This window comes from Equus przewalskii, chromosome 11, assembly GCF_037783145.1.
Source record: "Equus przewalskii isolate Varuska chromosome 11, EquPr2, whole genome shotgun sequence".
NCBI classification, from domain to species: domain Eukaryota; kingdom Metazoa; phylum Chordata; class Mammalia; order Perissodactyla; family Equidae; genus Equus; species Equus przewalskii.
The window spans coordinates 33,303,344-33,328,852 of record NC_091841.1 but is presented as its reverse complement, the minus strand read 5'-3'; the positions used below and the strand labels follow the sequence as shown (position 1 = coordinate 33,328,852).

Sequence of the window (25,509 nt, the reverse complement as noted above, 5' to 3'; positions counted from 1 at the left end):
CACCTCCTCGGTCACGCCAACTTCCCACCGAGTCATCACCCCAACCCAACCAGAAACCCAGTCTTCTGCAGCCTCTCAAACGCCCACGGCCACCCCTCCTCCGTCTTCCCACGTCCCCCCGACAGCCACAGCGCCCACACCCACACCCACATCCGCACCGCGTGACACTGACCACAACGCGGACCACCCAAGCCCCCACCTCGCTCAGCACGGCCAAAACCTCCCCTTCCCCCGGGTCACACCCCTCCTCCACTGCCCGCCCTGAGACCACCTCGGCCCCACACACCACCCTGTCCCCCAAGCCCGCCACCACAGGCACTGCCACCCCCGCGACACACACCGCCACGGCCACCCCCACCGCCACCGCCAGCAGGCCCCACACTCCCTTCACCATTCACTCCTCCCCACCGACCGTCTCCCTCTCCTCCACCGCCCACACCACAGGGCCGCCCACGGGGACATCCTTCCGGACCACCAGCACCTCCCCGACCCCATCACGCCCCGAGACCACTCTGCCCACTCAGGTTCCAACATCTGCCACCTCCTCGGTCACTCCAACTTCCCACCGAGTCATCACCCCAACCCAACCAGAAACCCAGTTTTCTAGTTCTCTTCCACCTCCATTCAGTCCTACTTTTCATGTGTCTTCTCTGTCCTCCACACCAACTCTCCATGTCTCTACCCATCCCCCTGTTGTGTCCACTTCTACTACCACAGCCCCTTTGCCGACACCCATGTTCACACCTAGTACCCACTTCCCCTCCACCTTGTCTTCTCTTTCTACCACTGCACAGTCTACCTCTCTCACCACGCAACCTCCCACTGCTCCCCTCATGTCATCCACTCTGGGAGTTACACCCATCCCGAGTTCCCCAGCCACCAGCCTCACCACTCGACAGCCCAGTACCAGTAGCCTGCTGAGTACTGTCTTCCTGACCAGCTCTTTCACTGTGCATGGAAGCTCTTCCTTTCCCACTGAGGCGTCCTTCTCCACCAGGGCCCCTTCCGTCTCTTCTCTCATCACATCTCCACCCATCTCTCCCGGTAAGTGACATCACTGTATCTCATCATTGTAATCCTTGCTGCACAGCTTCCTCCTTTCCTTGCCTCTCCACCTTTGGCAGTACTCAGGGACGTTTCCTGATGAATATCTGGGCCCTTCACCACCTCTCAGCTTCTGTTCCAATCACACCCTTCCCCACTCTCAGAGACTCACCCAGTCATCATGGTGGGAATGTCTCCTTTCCTCTACCTATTGCATTCCCTTCTCCTGGGTACAGCAGAGCAAGGCAGGGTGCTGCACACAGATTGGAGTTACACACACCCAGGCTGGAGCTCCAGTTTTGCCTCTACCAGCCATCCCCTGTGTCACTCTAGGTCTCAGAGCTTTGGTGTCCTCAGCTGTGCCTTGGGGGTATCTGGGAAGGACATCGCCCCACCAGTAGGCAGTTGCTGTCTGAGTCCTGCCTCCTCCCCTCGCTCCCTCCCCTCTTTTGGCTCATCCTGTTCTGTGTGTTGCCTCACGTCCTCGGGGCCTGTTCCCAATCCTCCTCAACTGAGCTCTGGTGCCTTTCTCCCCTTCTCTCCGGGCACCTCTCCAGCCATCCCCAGTCTGGCCGAAGGAAGCGACTGGCCTCCCCCAGGAGGTCCCCTTTCCCATTTCTGCGCCTCTATGTCTGTCTTGCACTGGGATCACTCATGATTCATCTCCTCCCCTTCATGTTCCCCACTGCAGTCCTGGCCTCCCTTCAAGGTGCCGTCAGCAGTCTCCCATGGCTGCGATCTCCAGAACTCAGGAGAGCTTACAGCTATCAGGGACCCTGGGGTTCAACTACTCCAACCATCCCCCAGGGTGCAGAAATGAAAACAAAGGCATGAATGTGCCTCTCACCTTGGGTGACTGCTGGGGGCCGAGTGGCAACTAGCGGCCAGGGCTCCAGCCTTCTAGCATCAGTGCTGGCCCAGATCTCAGTGCTACAGCCTCCTCCAGCTCTGTTCTGCCCTCCTGTGCCCAGGCCTGCCGGAGCCCATCGTGTTCTCCAGTGACGCCCCTCCCCCTGCTTTTGGGTATTCCCTCCAAGGCATCCGTCCTCCCCTCACACATCCCTCGTCTTCCCCTAGGCAGGTCTGTCTGCAATGACGTTTTCTCCTGTGAGACAAGGACTTGGTGCAGGCTGTGCATGGGGAGGGGACCCCAGTAAGCAGGGTGAGGGAGCAGGAGCAGAAGATCAGGAGGGGAGGACAGCTGAGGGCAATGTTCCAGGGTGATGCACCCAAAGCCCTATCCCCACCAGTCCTCTCATCCCCATGTCCAGCAGAGAAGGCAGATGGGTGCTCAAGTCCACGGGGAAGCCTTGACCGTGGGCAGGGTGGGCAAAGCAGGGTAGACTGTCCAGTCTTCGCTCAGGAACCTCTTCGAGCTTTTTCACTCAAGTTCCGCACTGGCAGTTTCTATGTTAACACTGCTCTGCCAGCTGCCAAGGTGCCCGAGGCATCTGGCGAACATTGCCCACTGGGATAGACACAGGCCAGAACTCACAGCTGGGTCAGCACTCCTCCCCCTCTGTGAGCACAAGCCCCTGCAGGGAGCTCCCGTGATGCCATCTGTCCCCCCTGGGGACACTGACATCCTCCTGCAGGTTCTCGGCCCAACAGACCAGTGGTAACTACACCCAAAGGTTGGTGTTAGGCCAAGAAGGGAGGTGACTGGGGAGGCTGGGGGCCAAGAGTGGGTCACATGGGCCCATTGCTGGCAATCTGCCTTGTCCTCCGAGAAAACCCTTGACCTTGGAGACTCCCAGTATAGCCAACTTTCAGGAGGCAAACACAGAATGAGAGCTCATCAGGCTTTGTTCCCATGCAAAGCTGTGAGGTCTAAGCTCAGAAGGGCTCGGACATGGGGAGACTGATGGGGCAGGAAGACAGCCTGGGGCAGGGGCCCAGGGAAGACGCCACTGGAGGCACCGCACATGGGACCCCAGGCTCATCTAAGCAGTTACTCAGCTGACGGCTACACCTTCTTCGTTTCACTGAGCTGGCATTGCTCACTATTTCACACAGAAGTTTGAGAAACCCCAGGCCCAGTGCCAGCTGTCTGAGGTCCTACCCTCCTAGGGTCCAGTGCAGAGCATCCAAAGGCCACACCTGCCCTCCAGCCATACCCTGGGGCTGGCACTAACCACCCACCTCTTGGCTCCCAGGAGTCTGCAGCGTGAGGGAGCTCGAGGAGGAGGTCACTTACCAGGGATGCAAAGCCAACGTGACAGTGACCCGCTGCGAGGGCTTCTGTGCCTCCTCGGCCAGGTGAGCTGTCAGCCCCAGGTAGCCTCCGCCTGGGGCTGAGCCCTGAGCTTGGAACCTGCCCTGTCCAACATAGGCAGCACCAAGTGGGAGCTGGAGCAGATCCACCAGAGAAGTAGTCCCACCCCTTGCCCCGCCCCCAACTACGGGGAGGCCAGCAGCAGGAGATCACACCCTGAGGGGCCCACCTGAGATCTCAGTGTCCACCTTTCTTTGGACTGACCAGGGAGGAGCGGGAACACTCCCGAAGGCGACAGCCCTGACCCATACTCCCTGTCATGGCTTCTTTGCAGCTTCAACACTGACACCAAGCAAGTGGACACGCACTGTAGCTGCTGCCATCCCGTTGGCTCCTATGAGAAGCAGGTGGTGCTGCCCTGCCCAGATCCTGGAGCGCAGGGACAGCAGCTGGTTTTCACGCTACAGGTGTTCAGCAGCTGTGCGTGCCAGCCCCAGCACTGCGAAGACTAGAGGCCCGGCCCCCAGTGGGTGTGAGGACGAAGCACTGCTCCTGACACCTCCCCCGGCCGGCAGCCCCTTTCCTGGCCATAGGCCCAGCCTCAGACACAGCTCACTGGGGCACCTGCCAGGAGAGGGGCTGCCAGACAGAAGTCCCGCAGCCCCTGACCAGGCCCAGTGGGTTACACAGGGGCACTTCCGGCCACGCCCATCGATTGTCTGCACAGCCTCCAGGCTTTGAGGGCAGCTGCCCGAACCGAACCCTGGAGATGGCCCAAGGAGCAGATGCCAGGGTGAGGGTGGCCAGGAAGGTCACTCCACAGGGAGCACCTTGGGGAGGTGCGGACGGGTCATGAGGCTGGCAGCACCAGGCAGGAATGGGCGGGGAAGAGGCATAGGTCAGCAGCAAAGACGGCAGCGAGCAGAGGAACCACACAGTCAGGGAAGGGAGAGTGACGCAGGGCCAGAGGGCAGACGCAGGTGCCGGCCAGCAGAAACACCCACTCGCCAGCCGAGCTCAGCCTGGGAAGGGGGTGTCACACCTGTGTGCACAATAAGCTCAACGTGAACAGATGACAAATAAACTAGCACTGGTCAAGCACAGAGGCTGGCCTGTGAGCTCTGCCGGCGCCGTCTCCTGCGCCTCTCAGGCATTCACAAGCCCTGGACCCATACTTGCTCCACGGGGCTGGACCGGGCGTCAGGCCAGACCAGGAAGGGATGCCGCAGGCCCCAGACCCTCCCTTCCCCTCCCCCTAGAGACCCTCTTGCTCTTTCTAGGCCCACCTCCAGGGTCCCTCCCTCATCAGGACTCTCCCACGACACCCTCCATCCTGTGGGTCTCTGCACCCCGTCTGTGGTGGGGGTCACCCCCATGTGAGCTCTCATCCCTCAGATCAGGAAGGAACCCCCTGGGTCCACCTGTCCCTCAGCCTCTAGGCCTCCAGAAGACAGGACCCCAACAGACACTGAGACATGGGGAGCACTGAGGCCATGTTGAAGGCCCCACCAGGATGAGTTCCACAGGTCAACCACACAGCCCGAACCAAAGTGCAGGGCAAAAGCACGTCATTTCAGATGCACCTAAGTTTCCAGCCCTGTGACCTGGAAGAACAGTCCCACCCAGGGCAGGCACCGTGCCCATGTCATCAGTGTTCAATAGCCCACACAGCCCACAAGGCAGGGCCTTGAGTTGTACTTGAGATGCTTTTCCCTCCAAAGACAGCACACACTCTGGTCACTGTTCTAGCATTTATTTTTCTTTGGAAAGGAACATGCTTTACTGATGGATCCTCACCTAGAATGGCCCCCAGTGAAAGCCCAGCAGAACCGCCTTGACTCTCTAGGGAGGACATCGACTGACACAGGAAACCACCACTGAGCTGGTGGTCCACATGGCAGCACCCAAGCACCACGCACTGTCTAGCAGGTTGAACAAAAGCATGACGAACATCACCTTGGTGGCACAGCCACGACATCAATCTGCAATGCCACCCTGGTACTGTCAACTGCTATGTCACCACACGCTGGCACCAGCTGCAGACTCCACAGGACACAGAGATGCCGGTGACTCAAATCAACATGGATGGCAGACCATGCACCCCAGGGGCTACACAGAATGGTGGGTGTGGGAAACTTGAGTGGGAGTGTCTGTAGCATGGCAAGGACCCCAGCCACACCATCCTGCAGTGGCACCAGCACCCAGACAGCGATTCCCTGAAGCTGCTTCCCCAGGACCCATACCGCAGCAAAGGGTGGCCCGTGCTCTTCAGTGCCCCATGTGGCTCCCCCAGGTACGTCTGAGGAGCCCAGTCCCTACTGCTAAACCAGGAGAACCGACGGAGGGCCCTGGGTCTTCCTAGGTCCCTCAACTACTGACAACACAGACATGTTTACTTAGGACAAACCTGCCAGCCTGTGCCAGTCACCCACCTGGCACATCAGCCACTAACAGAACAGAGGCCCTGGCTCAGCTCTGCTCCTGTCACAGCCACCTCAGGGTGCAGACCAGCAGCCTGGCAGCCAGCACAGGGTGACACCACGAGAGCCGAGAGACCAGAGCAGCTGCAGCGGACGGGCTACAGCTCATCCCCAGCATGGCCCCCTGCTTCCTCACCACATCCAGGCCTCCCTCCCCTACCACACAGGCCAAGGTCCACAGCACCCGAGCCTGCAGTCACGACCCAGGGCAAACCACACTGACAGGTTAAGGCCACCAAACAGGGAAGAGACCAGCTCACGTTCCGGCCCACATTTAGCCCTCCAGTCACAAACAGGAACCAGCCCCTGGCTACTACGATAACAGTGTGCTCACTTGAGCCCCAAGGACAGTGAGGTGAGATGCATAACCTCTGGAGCTTCCAGTAACCCTGCTCCCACCACACTGCAAACAGGTCTCAGACTGTCAGAGAGCATTACAAATGTTCCTTTAAGAATATGGTGCAAGGAGAAGGAGAACAGGACACATCTCGCCAGGACACATGGTGGTGCTGAGAGTCATTAAAAACACAAATGTTCCTAACTTCCGCATTAGGAACACTGCCGGCCAATGCTGCAGCAAGCCCACAGGCGCCATGCTCATGCTCCCAGGGCTGGGGATGGCACCCAGGCTACATGTGGACGCACCTCACCAGCCCACGAGCTACATCACACGCCTCCTGCACCTAGCCTCACCCACCAAAACAGCCAAACGCCCTAGTTAAAATCTAGCTCTACTACAGGAAAATGCTGCTGCTTCTCTCAGAAAATCAGAGATGAACTATCAGCAATAAAGCAGTGGTGTTTCAACAAAATTTCAAAAAAATTTCCATTTTCATTCAAACTTCTAATTTCCCTTTAATTTGTAGATTTAACCACAGAACTGTCTTGATTTCTATAAAAACTGATCCCAGGATCCAGGCTCCCTCCTTCTGACTTGGCAGGCCGGCTGCAGTCCAGGCTCCGGCTCTTCTTCTGAAACTGCGCGCCTGTGTTCCCGTCCATCCCCAGGAGGGCCAAGGGCTGGAGAAGCAGGGCTGGGAGGTGCTGTGCTGCGACAGCAGACGGGGGTATTTATTTGCAGCATGGTAATGAAGACAAATGGTAGAGATGAAGAAAAATGCACAGACACACGAGCCTGATACTCCACCCTTGTGGATTAAAACTGTTCTGACAGCAATTCACACAGTCTCTGAGAGACGGTTTCCTTGCTTGTCCGCAGTGTGAGTCGGTACATCTGAAATGGAGAACACAGCAGGTCAGTGGCCACACCGGGGCTTATGCGGCCCTGGGCAGAGAGCCTGGGCAGAGAGCCTGGGCAGCAGACGGCCTTGGGGCCAGGCCCCGCCCAGCAGCCCCTCAACCTCCCTCTGTTCAGCCTCTCTCTGGAGGCGCCCACTGTTTTACAAAGACTCAAGCATCAAACAGGCTTTCAGCAACTAAAGTAAAAAAGTTTGATGATAACGAGGGCCTGTGCACATGTAGAGCAACTGGAACTTTCATACGCTATTGGTATAAAATTGTGCAGCCGGTCTGGAAAACAATGCGGCAGTTTCTTGCAAAGTTAACTGCGCACATACCCTACGAGCCAGCAATTCCACCCTGCGTATTACCAAGTGAAATGTAAACACATGTCTGTACAAAGGCACATCCAAGAATATCTGTAGCAGCTCTATTCAAAACAGCCCCAAACTGGGACAGCCCAGATGTCCATCAACAGGAGGACTGGGTAAACCAACTGGGGCGCATCCCTGTGAAAGAGTGCCGCATGGCCAGCACGAGGGCCCACTGGGGACACATGCAGCAACCTGGCTGAGTCATGGAACTCAGGGTCATCGCAGCCTGATGGCGGGCCCCATGGAGGCTGCCTCTAGGGAAGGCCAGGGCAGATGGAGAGGAGGCACCAGGGAATTTTCTAGGGCAAAGGAAATGTTGTATGTATCAATAGGGTGGTGGGGGTTACATGGGAATACACATCTGTTGAAACTCATCAAACTACTGCACTTAGAATCTATGTGTCTCACTGTGTATAAATTACACCACTATAAAAAATCAGTTTAAGTGTATTTAGCCATTTCCTCAAGAGGCCTGACCTGGGCTTGCAGATTCGGCTCCAAGCGCAGTAAGCATCCAATCTGGGTGGTTTTGGTATGTATGATACCGGCTCCCACAAAATTTGCAGGGTTAGGATCGACTTCTTCAAGGAGTGCAGAACCAAACCCAATAATCTGTGCAAAAGACACAGGAGAGTTGGGACGCTGGCAGCGAGATCCAAGGACTATTCAAAGGACGGGAACACAACCGGCCTCCTCGGAGCCCGGTGGGGTGTCCTAACTCTGGGAACGTCCACAAACAGGAATCTACCTTGGCTTTGGTGATCTCCGTGTCCATTGGATGCTTTGCTTTGAAAATGTTCTGCACTTCCTGCTGAGGACTGTGAGAAACCAAGAAGAGTGTAGGGACTCTCAGCCGAGTCCGAAGCTAGGAGCCCCACCCCTCGCCCCTCCCCACTTACTTGCTCAGTTGCTTCCAACGCTGAAAGAAATCCTGAGAAGCCATTTCTGTGGGCTGGAAAAATTTGTTGAGTGTGATAGGCAGCTTAACGGACACATTCTGAAAGGTTCCCCCATACCTATGAGAACACAGAGACATGTTGAGAAGAGCACAGGGACATCCAGGAAAGCTGAAACTCAACTGGAGAGCCAAATAATTCCTAGTTTGCAAACCTCCAGGGTCGGGCGGGACTCCACTGTCTGTCAGAGGGGACTGTCCTGTCCACAAGGGCAGGATGGAGTGTTCTGGAAGAGCAGCACTGAGTCACAGAGAGGCTCTATCTCAGTGTGAAATGTCATTCACAGATAAAGACCAACAAACCAGACACGTGACACGAACTGCTCCTGTGCACGTGTTGGCAGATGGGCCCATCAACCCCAGGACAAGCCTCGGGCAGGATGTCCAACCTCGGGTCTTCTATCACCTCTTCACTTGTCCCCACCAGTCCATTTCCTACAACTCCAAGTTGGCGTAAATTGTGTAGGTTTTTTTTTTCTTTTTTCCATGAAAAGATTAAAGAAAAGAGTTTGCCTACAGAATGAAACAAGAATTTGCAGGTCTATTTCCCTAAATTCTACAAAGCATACAATCTTTACTTCTCTGTTTTTAATTTGAAATGAGCTTTTAAAAAATTTAACCTTACGGGGCTGGCCCCGTGGCCGAGTGGTTAAGTCTGTGCACTCCGCTGCAGGCGGCCCAGTGTTTCGTTGGTTCGAATCCTGGGCGCGGACATGGCACTGCTCATCGGGCCACGCTGAGGCAGCGTCCCACATGCTACAGCTAGAAGGACCCACAACGAAGAATATACAACTATGTACTGGGGGGCTTTGGGGAGAAAAAGGAAAAAATAAAATCTAAAAAAAAAAAAAAAAAAAAATTAAACCTTACAAAACACCCAACAGGGAACTGATTGATCATGTATACCCCATTGTAATCACTGAAAAATAATAGTAATGAATCGAGCAGCAACACAAAACACATTTTTTAAAAAAATAATCAAGATGGTGTGCATGCTGAGTACAACTATGCAAAAATTCACACACCCAGACGAGGATCCAGAGAGACCCATCACCCTGCAGCTGACTTCCAGAGCAGCGAGCCCAGCAGTGGCATACGGGACCTGGCTGTTCCCCAGCCCCATGGGATAGATCCCTCTGTTTCTCAGCTTGAAAGGACTGACCTCAGAAAGATGGCACCACTTATCAGGAATCTCAGAGGCTGGCTCGTCCTGGTCTCACAGAGTCCTGGGCAAACCTTCTCTCCCCACATCTCCCATACTCTCCACAGCTAATACTGCAGTGTGCACAATGGGTACCAGCAGTTACCTGGGTTACTCCCTCGGTCCTCACAACACCCTCTGAAGGATGCTGAGGCTTAGTGAAGACAAACTGTTCCCAGGGACACAGCTGCGTGCAGGCCCAGCCCTCACACCACCCCAGCTCCAGGCAAGAGGGGGCCAGTAATACGATCCCCCAGCCAGCAAACTCCACGACCTGGGGCTCCTACCTGAACTGGATATTGAGGACCGGCGCCTCTGTGAAGTCAGACACGCACTCTATGTTGACAACCTGCTGCACCTGCGCGCCCCCGTCCACAGTTGGGTCCACAGGCTTGGTCTGCAGGCTCAGATGTGTACATGTCAAGGAGGCCATTTCAACAATGAGAAAGTGCGCCCGAGCCAAGCAAGCCGTTTGGTCCTAGGGCGCCCAGTAAGCCCAGGAGTGAGGGGCTCTGTAAGTCTCCTGATCTTGGATGAAACCTTTAAGACAGCTGATCCTACATACATGTATCTTTAATGACTATTTTGAAACACTTGGCTTTAATAGCCTACATTTAAAACACATTTATCTTAAAATAAAAATGGATCTGGCCTGTGCTAAGGAGGCTACTGCTTCACATGGGTCTTCTTCAGGAAAGGTGGCAACCTTCTCTAGTCAAGCTGGGGCCTTCTGCACCCTTAGCTTACCTGGTTGGCCCATCCTTGGAGGAAGAGATATTTGATACTACAGCTGACATGAGCTGGGAAAGTTCTAATTATATTTCTGGTGTTTATTAGGGGCAAGTCTCCAGTCTGAACACAGAGCCTCTGGAAGCAAACACAAGCTCGTCCCAAGCACATGGGCTCAGTCCCGGGGAGCGCACCCACCGCTCGCTCTGCTGTGAGCGGCAGCAGCTCTCTCCAGGAAACTCCCAGAGAAGGAGACCAGAGCTCAGAGAGACTTAACAATAATGTCCCAAAACAAGACAAGTGAAAGAGACGTGACTCCAACAAGCCAAATGAAGTGCGAGCAGACGCCCACAGGTCATTTCTGCACGCATTGTCCACACAGAACTCAGACGTGGGAAGATCACTGGATATTACTACAGCACCTGGAAACATCTGACTATTCCGATCAAAATAAAAAAACAAAAACAACTTCCTCAAAACCCTCCTCTAAATCCCCAATTACTGTCTGTCAGAGGCATGGGGAAATGGAACCAAGGATATTAGCCCGAAGGTCATCTGAACAGATTAGTGTTGGAGTGAAACTTAAGAACTGCGTGGAGGTCTTATTACCATAAAATATAAACATCCGACCTAGAAGGACACAAAAACAATTTGTTTCACGCACATCATTTCACACATATCCTGAATATTAGCAGTGAAAAACCAAAAAGGCCCCACCCCTAGGTAAATTTAAGTGAAGCATTGTGACCCCTGACTCTCGCCACAAGGACACAAAGACCACCTCTCCCACCGCTGAGGGCCTCCTGCTCGCCAACAGCCTGTGTGCGTGGCCTCCACCCACCCACCTTTCCACGATGGACGGGGAACCTGTGCACCCACAGGTGAACAGGAAGCACACAGGAGCACCCCTGCTCCGGGTCCTGTGCCTCTAGGCCACCACAGTCATTGTCAGCCCTTCCCGGCCCAGGACCCCCCGAGGGAGGCCTGGCTGGACCTGCCTCCACCACGGGGCAGGGTGTCAGTGCCCCCTCCAGAACGATGCCCCCTGAGCCCTCCACTGCAGCAGCTCATGAACCCGGCGCTGGCGGACACCAAGCACACTCTACCATCTTCAGTTACTTACAGCACGACAGAAATCTTTACACAAACCTTTGTGAACATTTTTACACCCTTTGAATTCAGAATGGAAAGTGAACCTCAAATATCCTGAAAATGACAAGCAGTTTGGCATCACTCCTCCCACAATTTAAAAAACAACCAAAACCAAGGTGAAGTGATCACGGCCCAGAGTTTAACATCTGAATCAAATCAGAAATAAAATATCACAATCCATTTCAATGTAGAATTTCCCATGAGAATTATTCTGTTAATCCTCACAACATCCCTAAAAGATCCCTGGAAGGCAGCTGTATTATTTTTCTTTTTCTCCCCAAACTTTCACTTGTTTTTACAAAAGAGAAAAATGAGTCCTCACAGGCTCAATGATGGCACCCAAGAAGTAAGTGGGGCCATCATCAGTGCAGAAGTGCCTCCCCTTGGCAGCGGTCCTCATGGTCAGTGAGCATAATTTTTTGGGAAGGGACTCAAAAGCTTTTTTTTCAACTGTGGTAAAATATACGTAACATAAATTATCATCTTAACCATTCTTAAGGGTACAGCTCAGTGGCATTAAGCACAGTGACATTGTTGTGCAACCATCACCACCATCCATCTCCAGAACTTTCCACCTTTCTAAACTGAAACTCTGTCCTCATTAAACACTCACTCCCCATCCCCCAGCCCCTGGCACCCACCACCCTACTTTTCTGTCTCTACAGACTTGAAGACTCTGGGGACCTCAGGTAGGCAGAATCACACAGGATTTGTCTTTTTGTGACCGACTTATCTCATTCAGCATGATGCCTTCAACATTCATCCATGTGGTAGCACATGTCAGGATTCCTTCCTTTTTAAGGCTGAATAATGTACCATTGTGTGGACGGACTACAGTTTTCTTATTTATTCATCCATCAATGGACACTTGACTTGTTCCCACCTTTTTGCTGTTGTGAATAATTCTGCTGTGAACACGGGTGTGCAAATATCTCTGCAAGACTCTGCTTTCACTTCTTTTGAGGAGAGACCCAGAAATGGAATTGCTGGATTATACAGTAGCTCAATTTTTAATGTTTTAAGGAAGCGCCATACTGTTTTCCACAGCAGCTTCACCATTTCGCATTCCCACCAAAAGTGCACAAGGTCCAATTTCTCCATATCCTCACCATCACTTATTTTCGTCCTTTTGAGAGTAGCCATCCTGATGGATATGAGGCGGTGTCTCACTGCAGTTCTGATTTGCATTTCCCTAATGATCAGTGATGTCGAGCACCTTTTCACGTGCTTTTGGCCATCTGTATGTCTTCCTTAGAAAAATGTCTATTGAAGTCCTTTGCCCATTTTTTAACTGGGCTGTTTGTTTTTCTGTTGCTGAGTTGGAGTTCTCTATGTATTCTGGAAACTAGACCCTTATCAGATATATGATTTTGCAAATATTTTCTCCCTATAATTTTTTTTAAATTATTCTTTATTAAAATAAGTATTTTCCCTATAAAAGATATTCATGTGGTACTGTGATCAGCATTCTCTTTGAAATTGAATGGAAACTATGGAATCACCACAAAGTGGCTCATATTGGGAGACAGATACTTATATAAAATGAACACAATTTGTTACCGCCCAAGAGGGGGATCCTCTGCTCACTGCAAGACACGCCAATAGTCCAGAGGCAAAGTGGTAGGAGAGAAAGGACTATTTTTTACAGCTTACTAGCAACGGGGAAGATAGCTGACAAATGTCCAAAAGAACCATCTTCTCTCCCCATAATTTCTAAAAGAAGTTTTCATTGAGGAATTAAAACACATACCTAAATTCTGCCGAAATTCAGACTTAAGTCCGATTTGAAGCAGCTGGTTTTCAAACAACACCCCGTTATTTTTACAGACAAACCTAGGGGAAAAGGGACATGTGAATCACTCAAAGCCACCTACTGAAAATAAAGATTTTGAAAAAGAGATTAACAAACACTAAGGCCCGAAAAACCTCCACTGGAGATGAGGGAAGGGAAAAATAGTAAAATATTGCAAAGCACACCATGAAGAGCGCCCACTGGAGACGGAGGGTGAGCAGGGAGCAGTGACACGGGCACACCAAGGCGTGAGCACGTGAGATGGGTCGGAACTCTGCTTTCCATCAGAGTGCTGGTCAAGAATGAATGGCAGGACACAGGAACCAAGGCACCTGCCCACACTTCCAGGTCAGACCACAGGCTCTTCCATCGGACAGCAGGCAATGGCCTCAATCCTGCGATCAGCATCCCACCCCGGGCTATGTGCAGGCCTCGTGTACTCACACCCGGGCGGCCCACCCCTCGGCAACTCAGCACTCTGCTTCCCTCCCGTCTCCTCTCCTCCTCTGCCGTCCTCTCCTCAGGGCAGGGTCAGTGTCTGTACTGCACAGGGGCCCAGGGTTTTGCTCACTACATGGTCTCTACACTACACAGAATTAGAGGAAAATAAATAACGTGTTAGTTTTTACTTGTATGTACCTCAGAGGAGCTGAAAGTGGTCGGGCCTCCTCTAACATAAATCACAATTACACAGCAAATTGGGACCAAAAAAGGGAAGAGGGAGTGGGGCGGGTGCCACACCACGTGGATGCAGCAGGAGCTAGCCACTCTAGGGGCCAGCCGCACTCTGCAGCTCCTCCGCCAGCATGTGAAGGAGAAGGCGCGGTCCAGAGTGGGGGGTGGGCTGGCTCTCCACGTGGAGCCCCCCACAGGCACATGGGCAGGGAGGGCCTGACAGACAGACACTCCGCAGAAGCAGCCCCCACCTCGAAATCTCCCAGTCCAGTTGTATGGTAGGCTGGAGAAGCTCAAAGCCAGTGATTCCTGCACTCATCCTATCTTGTCCAAATTTTACTGCTGGTGCCCACCCACAGAGGTTCAAGTGTTGCTTACTTGCGTATAAGATCATCAGCATCGTGCACAGTCTCAGCTGGTCTCTCAGAAACTACCTCAGTTGAAGCCAGGTCAGGCTAATTCAAGCAGCACAGAAGGAGAGGAAGCAGCAGCAGAGATGGCAAGAGGTGTGGTCAGCACGGAGAGAGAGCTGAGCCAGGCTCCACCCTCTGTGTCCACTCACTGCAGCACAGAGCCCTGCTCCCCACGCGGCCCCAACAGACCACCAAGGCCCACAGCTGCCCCTCCCCCTCGTCCAGTCCTCCAGGCCTCAACACAAGAGGCCCTCTACCCAGCCTGAGCTATGCCTGAAGTTTCACAAAATAACACACAGTGCAGGCACTGTGCACAACCTTCTTCCAAAACCTGAGAACGTGCCCAGCCACGTTTTCCAAAATCGATCACAGGGACCCAGGTGCTCCCAGGACTCTCACGGAACAGAGAGGAGACTTGACCAAGGTGGCTGAGCCTGAAGCCACACAGCCACAGAGTCGCTGCCCCGCCCAATCCGACTCAGACCTGCAGAAGGAGCAGCCCGCTGTGCCCCACCTTCCGGACACAAGGCCACACAGCCTACGTACCACAGTTGGTTTGGACTAAGCCACTTTAAATTGACCTTTGTCAAGGAAATGGGAAAGGCACTGAATCATCCCCTACAAAGTGACAGAAATAACACAACAGTCAATGTCCAGTTAGCTGGTCATTTTTTCAAAGCGTCATCTCAACCAAAACTTGATCCTGTGGAATTTATGGGCTAATAAAGACCACTTTGGAAAGCCTAGGAGAGTGCAAACCTTGCTATACCTGAGCTGTGGGCAGCATGAACTGTGCGTGCCCAGGAGCGCTCTGCACCTCCACCTCACCAAATCCACATCAGATACCTAATAACCCTTTGCAGCCATGTCAAGGCACAGACAGCCAAACTCTCACACACCTGCTGGAGCACCTGGAACAGGGTGAGTTGCCCATGAGATGGCGACGTGGCCTCGCGTTACAGCCAACTGCCTGCCCACTCGTGCCTTCCACTCACTGGTGCCTTCCACCGTCCCAAGAGGACCCTCAAGGGTTGCCTGGAGAGCTGCAGAAATGCCCCTGCCTGAGCCCAGCGACCAAGGAGGCCTGTGGCCCAGCCACTGCATGTTCCCAAAGCTCCCAGGGCCTGCAGACACAGCAAGGGCTAAGAACGCTGAATGAAGCTGCTGCCCCAGACCACCACCCAGACCAAGACATCCAGCTAGGAGCCCGGCACTCTCCCCAGGACACGTACTGCTTCGCAGCGCAAGTGCCTGCGACCTGGAGTCTGTGGTGCTTTTCAGCCTCAAAGTGAGCACTTCTAAAAGGAGCAAGAAGTCTGTTTTCAGCCAGAGATGGGCAATTCGCACCAGCCTAAGCCTGCCTTTCCTCAGTCATTTTCAGCAAGTAACAGGAAATAAGAATCAGCATGCACTATGCACACAAAGAAATTGGAAAAACTGTAAAACCACAAGAATTCTGCTACTGTCACAACAACCAAAGACAAGGAGCCATTCCTCGAAGACTCTCCACTCAGAAGAGGAGCCCTCTCATACCTCCTGGGCAGATTTAACATCAGCAGAGACAGATGAGGGACAGAGAGCAGGAAGGAAAAAGGCACAGAATCTGCAGACCAAAAAAACAGGAAAGAAAACGTGCTGGGAAGAGCATTTTGACGGTTACATTTTGAAAATGGGGGAGGAGGGGCAACAACAACCACGCGGAAAGCCGGGCTTGGCACCCAGCACGTGCGCAAGCATCTCGATGGAGTCAAAGCCATGCGCTCGGAGCTGGTCACAGGGCAGGGAGAAGCACACCTGGGAACACAGATTTTATGGGACAAAGCAGCGATTATGCAACTGGAGAATGTTTCTTTAAAAAAAAGGCTGATTAGCTGGAAGGCAGATAGGAGAGCGATTTAAGTAAGAGTTGAAAGCAGCTTGGTTAAGAGGAAAAGTGGTGAAGAAAGAAAAAAGAAACATGGCTGCAGAGAGAATTAAACATCCTGAAAAGAAGAAACAGCTGAAACAACACAACGAAATGTCAGCACGCACAAGAGACACAACTGAGAACCAGCCCAGGTGGCTTTTTTACCTGATTTTCTTCTCTTTGAGAAGGTTAGCTATCTTTATCTAGTGGAAACTGATAGTCCACGACTCATGGGGGAAGTCACAGAGCAAACCCACACGAGCATGGCAGGCCCCTCCCCTCTGCCGGCCAGCGACCTGGAATAAGGACCACAGCCCACTCCTGCAGCTGGCCGCCGGCGGAGGGCCTGGGCAAAGGGGGAGGAGCAGAGGGGGTTCCGAGTAGGAAGTCGGGGTGGAGGGAGTCCCTGTCTTCAGGACAGGGAGACCCACTACCTGGCAAAGTTGTCCTCGGAGCCGGGAGCAAGAGGCGCAACTGCGGAGGGTGAGTCTGAGAACACGTCCACAAGCAGCCCGCCGGAGGAGGGTGGGGGGCCCACAGGGGCAGGTGGTGCGGCCCCCAGACCCAGGAGGTCTGCCGAAGGAGAAGGCGTGGACTGGAAAACAGGGAAGGAGAGGGTCAGTGCAGAACCTTCCAGGCATGCTGCCGCCAAGCAAGCACAAGCCCTCCTCCACGACCCATAGGTCCCAGGCCGCTGGACTGTGCAAGGGCCCGGTGAGTGAGGGGCATGACCACTTCTGATGTGCAGCTGCTCCCCAGAGTCAGGTCTGAAGGTCATCATACTTGCAAGTTTATCACAATCTCACACGACTGGAAAAATAGTCAATCTTTTCTCACGAATGTTATTTGAGTGAAAAAAAGTAGTATAGAAACTTCTGCCATGAAAGAAAGAGATCAAATAGAAAGGTCTGATTTAAGACATGACACCATGAACTTTGCTGAAAACCATCCAAAAAGAGAGTAAGTTTGAAGAGATGAAACGCAAGTAACTTACTACGGTTCATTTTTAGTTTAACCATTGTCACGTTTTATTGAGTTACGGAGAAAAAGTAAATAACGAGCCTACAGAACAGACATTTTAAAAAAAAATAATAGCTTTCTGATCCTAGGCACAAGACAAAGAACAGAGCCACTCGGAAATCACTCTCAAACCCACACAGTGAGACCCACACAGCAGAGCTCCTCCCACACTTGTTCCCCAAAACCAAACAGCACAGCCCCTGTGTCGTCCCCCACCCACCGTGGGAGCTCCACACAGCCGGGCCCCACAAGGGCTGCACATGTGAAGCCAAGGCATGTGCGGTTCAGCTGATCCCTAGGACTGTGCTGTAGGCAGGGACCCGGGAGGTAAGCCGCTCGCTCTCCCTTGAGAACTCATCTGCATGTCCCACTGGACGTGCACAAAGGTAAAAATCAGTTCACAATTATCTGAGGCTACATCCTAATGTCTTCTTACATTACTGTAGTCAGTATTTCCTCGGTTTTAATACACACTCATCTGTCCAGGAATGCAGCCACCCTGTGAGCTGAAGGAGGCCAAAGTACTTTCTTTCTCCAGCATGCAACACACCTGTCCTGGGTACCAGCCCTGACTGCTCCTGCCTTGCAGCACAGCCATGCTGAGTACTCACATGTGAACAACGTGTTAGTAGAAATGACTGCTTATTTCTTTTACATTACATTACACTGGATTTCTAAACAACCACATATGTCGTTGGCGACAGTATGCACGAATTCTATTTCGAGATAAGAGGTATTACAAAATCTATGTGTGCAAAGAGGGTGGGTCTGCGCAGGCTGAGAAGCTGGCTCTGCGCGGTGGCCCTCCTTCCTCTGGGCTCCAGGGGAGGCAGCGCACTGAGGCCAACCCTGCGGAGAGAAACAGACCTGCCAGTGGGGCCGGGCTGGGTTAAGGGGTTCCCAGGCAGAGTGGACAGGCTGGACTCCTCCATATGGGGAAGGCCCCAGAAAAGCGGAGGGGGCCACGGAAGAGCTGTCAAGAGAAGGAACATTGAAAATTTCTGCCACGTCAGGAAGTATCACATGACATTATCTAAAGGTGGTTCCTGGCCCTTGCTGCCCCTAGGATGGTGCTCCTGCGAACACAGCTACTCACAATACCATTTGCAACACTGCGTCATCAGGAACTCAACCACTTGGGGAGGGTTAGGAGCTGATCTCAGGTGCTCTGGAGCCTCACTGTGAATTATGCAAGCAAGGTATCTGTTGTTGCTGACACCTCTGCAGCCTGAATGGGGAACGTTTCCTCTCTGCCACCTAATGCAAGATTTTTACTACTGCTTCCTCAATAACAGCTCAAATGCTTTTTAAAGTAGGAAAACCCTTTTGTCCAATTAAGTCAAATATGCACCCCAATAGTTACAACAGACAGAAGCAAGGCTGTTCTGTTGGGAGGACCTAGCAGGAGGCCCTGCTCCCTCCCCAGACCCCACGTGCCAGCTCTGCCCTGCAGCCTGTTGGGACTCACTGCCTCTTCGCCACCTCCTCCTCCTTTCAGGACTCAGGGAGACCCACCCAGGGAGGCTGCCTGGCACCCAGTCTGCACAAGTTACACCTCTTCAGTCTGACAGCAACAACAGCAGGAATTAGAACAGCAAAAAAGCTAGAGCAGGCAGACAGTGATGTCAGCCACATGGCAGAGTGAGCTTGCCCGGGACTCCCTCCCCTCCAAATTACAACCAAAAGGAGCAACTCAATTCCAACCAAAAGAATCCTAATAACACAGAGATCATCAGAGACCACAGCAGCCAAACGACGGAGGGTGGAGAGGCTGGAGCCCCCCTCAGAGGAGCTGGAACGGGGTAAGAGAGAACTTCGCTCCCTCCCCTAGAGACTGGGATAGCTGCCGCAGGTGAGGGAAGCAGCAGGGGAGGGGCCGTGCTCCGGGGATCGTCCAGGACTCCCACCGCCAGTGCTATGGAAACCCTCTAACAGCGGAAAGCTTCAGTGTGGGGGGACCCCATCAAGCCAAGGCCCCAGGACACCAGAGAGCAAGAGCTGATGGGAATCCAGGTCGGGGTGAGAGAAAGTGCCCCTCCTCCCCCAACCCACACTGCCTGCTCCATTGCAGCTGAAAGCGGAGGGCTCAGAACACACGGCTCTCAACCCCCATCTAGTGGCGATAGGCGGTAACTGCAACCAAGTAACAGCATCATGGGCAGAAACCGCTCCTCTACCATCCAGCAATTTATAAAAGCTCCAGTCCAAAAGGAAAACAATAAAAACACAGAATTAAGTCCTGAGGACTTGGAAATAGGTAAACTAAGTGAAAATGAGTTCAAAATAGCTATCATCAAAATACTCAATGAGGTAAAGGGAAATATAGAGAAACAAGTCAACGAGTTCTGGAGTTATTTCACAAAAGAGACTGAAACTATAAAGAAGAATCAATCAGAAATACTAGAGATGAAAGATACAATGGATCAGATAAAACAGAATACGTACTCCCTGAATGCCCGTGTAGACACCACAGAGGAGCAAAGTAGCATACTCGAAGATAGACAGGCTGAACGGCTCCAGACAGAGGAAGAAAGAGAACTAAGAATTAAAAAACTGAAGAAAATCTCAGAGAAACAGCTGACTCAATGAGAAAATGCAACTCAAGAATCATCAGAATTCCTGAGGGCATGGAAAAGGAAAATGGAGGAGAAAGTGTGCTCAGTGACGTAATAGCAGAGAACTTCCCAAATCTAGGGATTGAGCAAGAAGTGTGTGTGGAGAAAGCTTTCAGATCTCCTAGACTTGTCAATACAAAAAGACCTACTCCAAGGCATATAGTAGTAAAAATGGCAAAAATGAATGACAAAGAAAGAATACTCAGGGCAGCAAGGCAGAAGAAAATAACCTACAAAGGAACCCCTATCAGACTTTCAGCGGATTTCTCTGCAGAAACCTTACAAGCTAGGAGAGATTGGAATGACATATTCAAAACTTTAAAAGATAAAAATCTTCAGCCAGGAATACTCTATCCAGCAAAAATATCCTTCAGATATGAGGGAGAAATTAAACCCTTTCCAGACAAACAAAAGCTAAGGGATTTTGTAGCCACAAGACCTCCACTACAAGAAATCCTCAAGAAGGCTCTCATACCTGAAAAAAGAAAAAAAGGGAGAAAGGGGTCACAAAATACAGAGTAGGGAGACTAACAGATAGAACCAAATAGGACAGCAAATATTCAACTATAGCATTAGGATAAAGGGAAGGAAATCACCAAAGCAAAGACAATCTTATGGCTCTAACCACAAACTCACAACACAAGTTGGAATAAGAGATGAAAATAATAATTTAGGAGGGGAGGAGGAAAGGGATTGAATCAGTTTAAGCTAAAGAAGTAAGAGGCCACCAGAAAATGGACTGTTATTCACAAGGTTCTGAATGCAAACTGCAGGGTAGCCACTAAACTAAAAAAACAGAACAGAGACAGAAAACATAAATAAGGAAAAAGCTAAAAAACCCAGCATAAGAAATTGCAGAAGTCAATGGGTAGGCTAAAACACACAGGACGAGAAACAAAGGAAACACTGGAAAATGAACAACAGAATGATAGCATTAAACCCTCATACATCAATAATCACCCTCAATGTAAACGTACTGAACTCTCCAATAAAAAGACACAGCATGGCAAGATGGATTAAAGAACAAGATCCAAAAATTTGTTGCCTCCAGGAAACACACCTCAGCTCCAAGGACAAACACAGGCTCAGAGTGAAGGGGTGGAAGACAATACTCCAAGCTAATAGCAAACAAAAGAAAGCAGGTGTCACAAGACTTATATCAGACAAAACAGACTTCAAGATAAGGCAGGTAAAGAGAGACATAGAAGGCCAATACATAATGATCAAAGGGACACTTCATCAGGAAGAAATAACGCTTATAAACATCTGTGCACCCAACACAGGAGCACCAAAGTTCATAAAGCAACTATTAACAAACCTAAAAGAAGATATCGAAAATAACACAATAATAGTAGGGGACCTCAACACCCCACTCACATCAATTGACAGATCATCCAGACAGAAAATCAACAAGGAAACAGTGGAGCTAAATGAAAAGCTAAAACAGTTGGACTTAATAGACATATATAGAACACTTCACCCAAAAACTGCAGAATACACATTCCTCTTGTCAAGCGGGCATGGGACATTCTCAAGCATAGACCATATGTTGGGAAACAAGGCAAGCCTCTACAAATTTAAAAAAATTGAAATAATAACAAGCATCTTCTCCGCTCAAAATGCTATAAAGCTAGAAATTAATTACAAGAAAAAAGCTGAGAAAGGCACAAAGATGTGGAGACTAAACAACACACTACTGAACAAGCAATGGATCATTGAAGAAATTAAAGAAGAAATAAAAAAATACCTGGAGACAAATGAAAATGATAGCATGCCATACCAATTCATATGGGATACAGCAAAAGCTGTATTAAGAGGGAAATTTATCACAATACAGGCACATCTTAACAAACAAGAAAAATCCCAAATCAGCAACCTTAAAGTACATCTAACTGAATTAAAGAAAGAAGAACAAACAAAGCCCAAAGTCAGCAGAAGGAGAGAAATAATAAAAATCAGAGCAGAAATAAATGCTATTGAAACAAAAAAGGCAGTAGAAAGGATCAATGAAACAAAGAGCTGGTTCTTTGAGAAGATAAATAAAATTGACAAACCCTTAGCCAGACTTACAAAGAAAAAAAGAGAGAAAGCTCAAATAAACAAAATCAAAAATGAAAGAGGAGAAATAACAACAGACTCTGCAGAAATACAACAAATTATAAGAGAATACTATGAAAAACTACATGCCAACAAAATGGATAACCTAGAGGAAATGGATAAATTCTTGGATTCCTACAATCTCCCAAAGCTTAGTCAAGATGAAGCAGACAATTTGAACAGACCAATCACAAGGAAAGAGATTGAAACAGCAATCAAAAACATCCCAAAGAATAAAACCCCAGGACCAGATGGCTTTCCTGGGGAATTCTACCAAACTTTCAGAGAGGATTTAATACCTATCCTTTTCAAGCTATTCCAAAAAATTAGGGAGGATGGAACACTTCCTAACACATTCTACGAGGCCAACATCACGCTGATACCAAAACCTGACAAGGACAGCACAAAAAAGGAGAACTACAGGCCAATATCGCTGATGAACATAGATGCAAAAATTCTCAACAAAATTTTGGTAACCTGAATTCAGCAATTCATCAAAAGGATCATACATCATGATCAAGTGGGATTCATACCAGGGACACAGGGATGGTTCAACAGCTGCAAATCAATCAACGTGATACACCACATCAACAAACTGAGGAACAAAAACCACATGATCATCTCAATAGATGCAGAGAAGGCATTTGACAAGATCCAACAGCCATTTATGATAAAAACTCTGAACAAAATGGGCATAGAAGGGAACTACCTCAACATAATAAAGGTCATATATGACAAACCCATAGCCAACATCATACTCGATGGGCAAAAACTGAACCCCATCCCCCTGAAAACAGGAACGAGACAAGGATGTCCTCTATCACCACTCTTATTTAACATAGTACTGGAGGTTTTGGACAGAGCAATTAGGCAAGAAAAAGGAATAAAAGGAATCCAAATGGGGGGAAAAAGGGAAACTTGCTGTTTGCAGACAACATGATCCTATATATAGAAAACCCCAAAGAATCCATTGGAAAACTTTTAGAAATAATCAACAACTACAGCAAAGTTGCAAGGTATAAGATCAATTTACATAAATCAGTAGCATTTCTATACTCCAATAACGAACTAACAGAAAAAGAACTCAAGAACACAATACCATTCACAATTGCAACAAAAAGAATAAAATACCCTGGGGTGAATTTAACTGAGGAAGTGAAAGACCTATATGACAAAAACTACAAGGCTTTTCTGAAAGAAATGGATGATGACATAAACAGATGGAAAAACATTCCATGTACTTGGATTGGAAGAATAAACATAGTTAAAATGTCCATTCTACCTAAAGCAATCTACAGATTCAACGCCATCCCAATCAGAATCCCAATGATATCTTTACAGAAATAGAACAAAGAATCCTAAAATTCATAAGGGGCAACAAAAGACCCCGAATTGTTAAAGCAATCCTGAGAAAAAAGAACAAAACGGGAGGCATCACAATCCCTGACTTCAAAACATACTACAGAGCTACAGTAATCCAAACAGCATGGTACTGGTACAAAAACAGATGCATAGATCAATGGAACAGAATTGAAAGCCCAGAAATGAAACCACACATCTATGGACAGCTTATCTTCGACAAAGGAGCTGAGGGCCTACAATGGAGAAAAGAAAGTCTTTTCAACAAATGGTGCTGGGAAAACTGGAAAGCCACATGTGAAAGAATGAAAATTGACCATTCTTTTTCACCGTTCACCAAAATAAACTCAAAATGGATCAAAGACCTAAAGGTAAGACCTGAAAACCATAAGCCTTCTAGAAGAAAATGTAGGCACTACACTCTTTGACATCAGTATTAAAAGGATCTTTTCGGGACACCATGTCTTCTCAGACAAGGGAAACAACAGAAAGAATAAACAAATGGGACTTCATCAGACTAAAGAGCTTCTTCAAGGCAAAGGAAGACAGGAGTGAAACAAAAAAAACAACCCACTAACTGGGAAAAAATATTTGCATCATACATCTGACAAAGGCTTAATAGCCATAATATATAAAGAACTCACGCAACTCAACAACAAAAAATCAAACAACCCGATCAAAAAATGGGCAGGAGACATGAATAGACATTTCTCCAAAGAACATATACGGATGGCCAATAGGCACATGAAAAGATGTTCATCACCAGTGATCATCAGGGAAATGCAAATCAAAACTACACTAACATATCATCTTACACCCATTAGAATGACAAAAATAACCAAAACAAATAGTAACAAATGTTGGAGAGGTTGTGGAGAAAAAGGAACCCTCATCCACTGCTGGTGGGAATGCAAACTGGTGCAGCCACTATGGAAAATAGTATGGAGATTCCTCAAAAAATTAAAAATAGAACTACCATATGATCCAGCTATCCCACAACTGGGTATCTATCTAAAGAGCTTGAAATCAGCAATTCCAAAAGTCCCATGCATTCCAATGTTCACTGTAGCATTATTTACAATAGCCAAGACATGGAAGCAACCTAAGTGCCCATCAACTGATGATTGGATAAAAAAGATGTGGTATATATACAATGGAATACTACTCAGCCATAAAAAAGAAGAAAATCGTCCCATTTGCAACAACATGGATGGACCTTAAGGGAATTACATTAAGTGAAATAAGCCAGATAGAGAGGGACAATCTCTGTATGACTCCACTCATATGAGGAATTTAAAAACACAGACAAAGAGAACAGATTAGTGGCTACCAGGGGAAAGGTGGGGTATGGGGTGGGCACAAAGGGTGAAGGGATGCACCTACAACATGACTGACAAACAATGTACGACTGAAATTTCACAAGACCGTAACCTATCATTACCTCAATAAAAATTAAAAAAAAAAAAAAAGGCTAGAGCAGGACAGCTCCAGGCTCCTCCACCAGCCTGAAGGTTCACTCCAGGACGACCAGGCATTCTCCAAACATCCACCAGAGGCAGCCCTGGTACCAACAGAGACCCTTGAGGTGCGCAGACACGCAACCAGGAGCCGCAGGTACAGAAGCACCCAGGCCCTTGGACTGTGAATGCGAGGAGAGCAGACTGCTGCAGAGAAAAAAATCTGCTGACATCATCTGTGACCCTAAATCAAAGACATTCTGGCCAACATTACACCAAAGTAAAAGGCACCACTGGTTTTCATGTAAAATCTACACATCTCAATACCATTCCGAGGCGGGGCTCCCCTCCGAGGCTGGAACAGGAAGACGTGAAGGGGATTCCAGTCAGGAGGGACTCTCTCCTTTTCTGTCCTGCTTCTCATGTTCTCAACTCCCCAGCCCCCATCAAGGTCTTTCCCCCATGGAGAGGGCCTCTCTGATCAGACCCTCAGCCATGTGAGCACTGAGGACAACTGAGATCTCACAACATCACACTGCTATCCACAGCACTGTAGGCTCTCGATTCAGAAGGGTGGCCATCGGCTCACAAGGAACACCTACTCCCTAAGCACACACACGCCAGGGCCACCTACAGTCAAGAAAGCTCACAGCCTACAGGCAGAGATGTGTTCGACTCGCCCAGAAGAGGGTCTCCCTCCTCGCCCGCCCTCCCCTGCCGAGAACATGCCTCACAGAAATGTTAAACCTGGCTCTGGTTCCGTTTAACCCTCACCTGCCTTTTCAA

The 25,509-nt window shown here is 49.8% G+C and overlaps 2 protein-coding genes across 11 annotated transcripts in view; one reads left to right on the top strand and one right to left on the bottom strand.

The window, feature by feature from the left end:
* The window catches only part of LOC103544449 (mucin-6), a 29,114-nt gene extending 24,750 nt beyond the window's left edge, over nucleotides 1-4,364 (top strand). Inside the window, exons 33-35 of the mRNA XM_070564653.1 lie at nucleotides 126-1,044; nucleotides 3,201-3,303; nucleotides 3,594-4,364. Coding sequence (XP_070420754.1) covers nucleotides 126-1,044; nucleotides 3,201-3,303; nucleotides 3,594-3,771 — 1,200 coding nt within the window. The 3' untranslated portion in view covers nucleotides 3,772-4,364. The remainder of the gene's footprint in view (nucleotides 1-125; nucleotides 1,045-3,200; nucleotides 3,304-3,593) is intronic.
* A 2,204-nt stretch (nucleotides 4,365-6,568) lies between these two features.
* The window catches only part of AP2A2 (adaptor related protein complex 2 subunit alpha 2), an 89,057-nt gene continuing 70,116 nt past the window's right edge, over nucleotides 6,569-25,509 (bottom strand). For all 10 annotated transcript variants that reach the window (XM_070564534.1, XM_070564533.1, XM_070564535.1 and 7 more), the window contains 8 exons: nucleotides 16,610-16,770; nucleotides 13,140-13,222; nucleotides 10,778-10,867; nucleotides 9,796-9,919; nucleotides 8,252-8,368; nucleotides 8,101-8,170; nucleotides 7,830-7,964; nucleotides 6,569-6,973 (listed from right to left, as the gene is read on the bottom strand). In XM_070564534.1, coding sequence (XP_070420635.1) covers nucleotides 6,896-6,973; nucleotides 7,830-7,964; nucleotides 8,101-8,170; nucleotides 8,252-8,368; nucleotides 9,796-9,919; nucleotides 10,778-10,867; nucleotides 13,140-13,222; nucleotides 16,610-16,770 — 858 coding nt within the window. In that variant the 3' untranslated portion in view covers nucleotides 6,569-6,895. The remainder of the gene's footprint in view (nucleotides 6,974-7,829; nucleotides 7,965-8,100; nucleotides 8,171-8,251; nucleotides 8,369-9,795; nucleotides 9,920-10,777; nucleotides 10,868-13,139; nucleotides 13,223-16,609; nucleotides 16,771-25,509) is intronic.